General features: G+C 37.2%; 1 protein-coding gene across 1 annotated transcript in view; it reads right to left on the minus strand.

Moving 5' to 3' along the window:
- The window catches only part of LOC109542927 (probable 3',5'-cyclic phosphodiesterase pde-5), a gene marked incomplete at its 5' end in the record, with an annotated part of 2,444 nt that extends 1,738 nt beyond the window's left edge, over positions 1–706 (minus strand). Inside the window, 1 exon segment of the mRNA XM_048665649.1 lies at positions 548–706. Within this exon segment, the coding sequence (XP_048521606.1) occupies positions 548–706 (159 nt within the window).
- Between the last annotated feature and the right edge of the window lie 1,387 nt (positions 707–2,093).

Raw genomic sequence — 2,093 nt, forward strand, 5'->3', positions numbered from 1 at the left:
ACGCAAATCTAAAACTTCTTGAATTCAAGCATTTTTTGAGAAAACTGCCAACATTTCCCCATCCATGGTTCACTTTCTAAAAAGGCCATTTATTTTTCTCTAGAAAGATGTACAAATGAGCGTTCTTGCTCATTTTGCCTCTGAGAAATGAGCAAAAACGACACGGAAAACAGGAAATTTACAGGAAAACAGGAAAACGACACGGAAAAAACAGGATCCGCCCCTGCCAGACAGTTGGACCTCCTTAGGTCCTCTGAGGCTTCCAGGAGGGCTTTTTCTTCCCTTGCGCCCTCTAGTTTTTTGGAAATGTCCCCAAGTTCTTCTTCTAGTGCTGGCCCAGCTCCATTAACCCGATTTTTTATTTCGCCAATAAATGCAATTTATTCTAGCTTGCAACCCTTTAATCAGGCTAATGCGGCCCTATAGTTTTAATGGCCAATAACCGCCTGTTATAGTTGACATTAAATTTCACTGCCCGCTTTGATGGGCCGCGGTTTGCGTGCTCGGGCCCCCTTTTGCGTCCCGAAATGCGTGTTTCCAAACTCACCTGCTGCAGGATGGTCACAGTCTGATTGAAATGATGATGCTCCATTGTGGAGGTGGAATAGATGGAGGCCAGCGGGGACTCAGTGTCGCACATGAATTTGTTGTTTTTCCCGCGATGGTCCAGGTCATGGCATAAAGCGCCCGTGAACAGAGCCAGACACTGAAAGTGCATGCAGCACGCCACTGGTTTAAGGGATTTGCGGCCAGACTAAAGCCCGTGTCCCACGCATCCGTTTGTACGATGATACGATGGTACGAAAGTGTTTCTATTGGTTGGAGATCTGTCAATTCGTCCGTCCTCGTACGAGTTGACAGGTCTGTCAATTGGTACGAGGAGAAAAAATTTATAGAATTTTGCGTCTACTTCCTTTCAAAAGCTAAATTTTCAAACACGGTAAACCAGTAAAAGACAGCTTTTGATACGCTCAATCAAAAAGGTTCTAATGACTTTTGCGATAGTTTCTATTTTTCTCGAGAAATTAATAAAAATATGCAAAATTTATCAAATTTTGCGTCCACTTCCTGTCAAAAGAGAAATTTTCCTACACTGTAAATCAGTAAAATACAGCTCTTGAGAAGCTCAATCAAAAAGGTTATAATGACTTTTGCGGAAGTTTCTATTTTTTTCGAGATATTAATAAAAATATGCAAAATTTATCAAATTTTGCGTCTATTTCCTTTGAAAATATTAATTTTCAAACACGACAAATCAGTAAAAGGCAGCTCTTGAGACGCTCAATCAAAAAGGTTCTAATGACTTTTGCGATAGTTTCTATTTTTTTCGAGATATTAAGAAAAATATGCAAAATTTATCTAATTTTGCGTCTGGTTCCCTTTAAAAGAGAAATTTTTAAACATGGTAAATCAGTAAAATACAGCTCTTGAGAAGCTCAATCAAAAAGGTTCTAATGACTTTTGCGATAGTTTGTATTTTTTTCGACATATTAAGAAAAATATGCAAAATTTATCAAATTTTGCGTCTACTTCCTGTCAAAAGAGAATTTTTTCAACACTGTAAATCAGTAAAAGACAGCTCTTGAGACGCTCAACCAGAAAGGTTTTAATGACTTTTGCGATAGTTTCTATTTTTTTCGAGATATTAATAAAAAGATGCAAAATTTATCAAATTTTGCGTCTACTTCCTGTCAAAAGATAAATTTTCCTGCACTGTAAAACAGTAAAAGACAGCTCTTGTGACGCTCAATCAAAAAGGTTCTAATGACTTTTGCGATAGTTTCTATTTTTTTCGAGATATTGATAAAAATATGCCAAAATTATCAAATTTTGCGTCTACTTCCTTTCCAAAGGAAAATTTTCAAACACGGTAAATCAGTAAAAGACAGCCCTGGGGACGCTCAATCAAAAAGGTTCTAATGACTTTTGTTATAGTTTCTAGTTTCTTCGAGATATTGATGAAAATATGCAAAATTTATCAAATTTTGCGTCTATTTCCTTTGAGAGTAGCAATATCTGATAAAACTGAACCACCAAAAAACGGCCCTTAACACACTCTATCGAAAAGCCTTCAATGATTTCTGCGGTAGTTT

This window comes from Dendroctonus ponderosae, unplaced genomic scaffold (assembly GCF_020466585.1).
Source record: "Dendroctonus ponderosae isolate FM_Combo_2020 unplaced genomic scaffold, Dpon_F_20191213v2 Dpon_F_20191213_4, whole genome shotgun sequence".
NCBI lineage: Eukaryota > Metazoa > Arthropoda > Insecta > Coleoptera > Curculionidae > Dendroctonus > Dendroctonus ponderosae.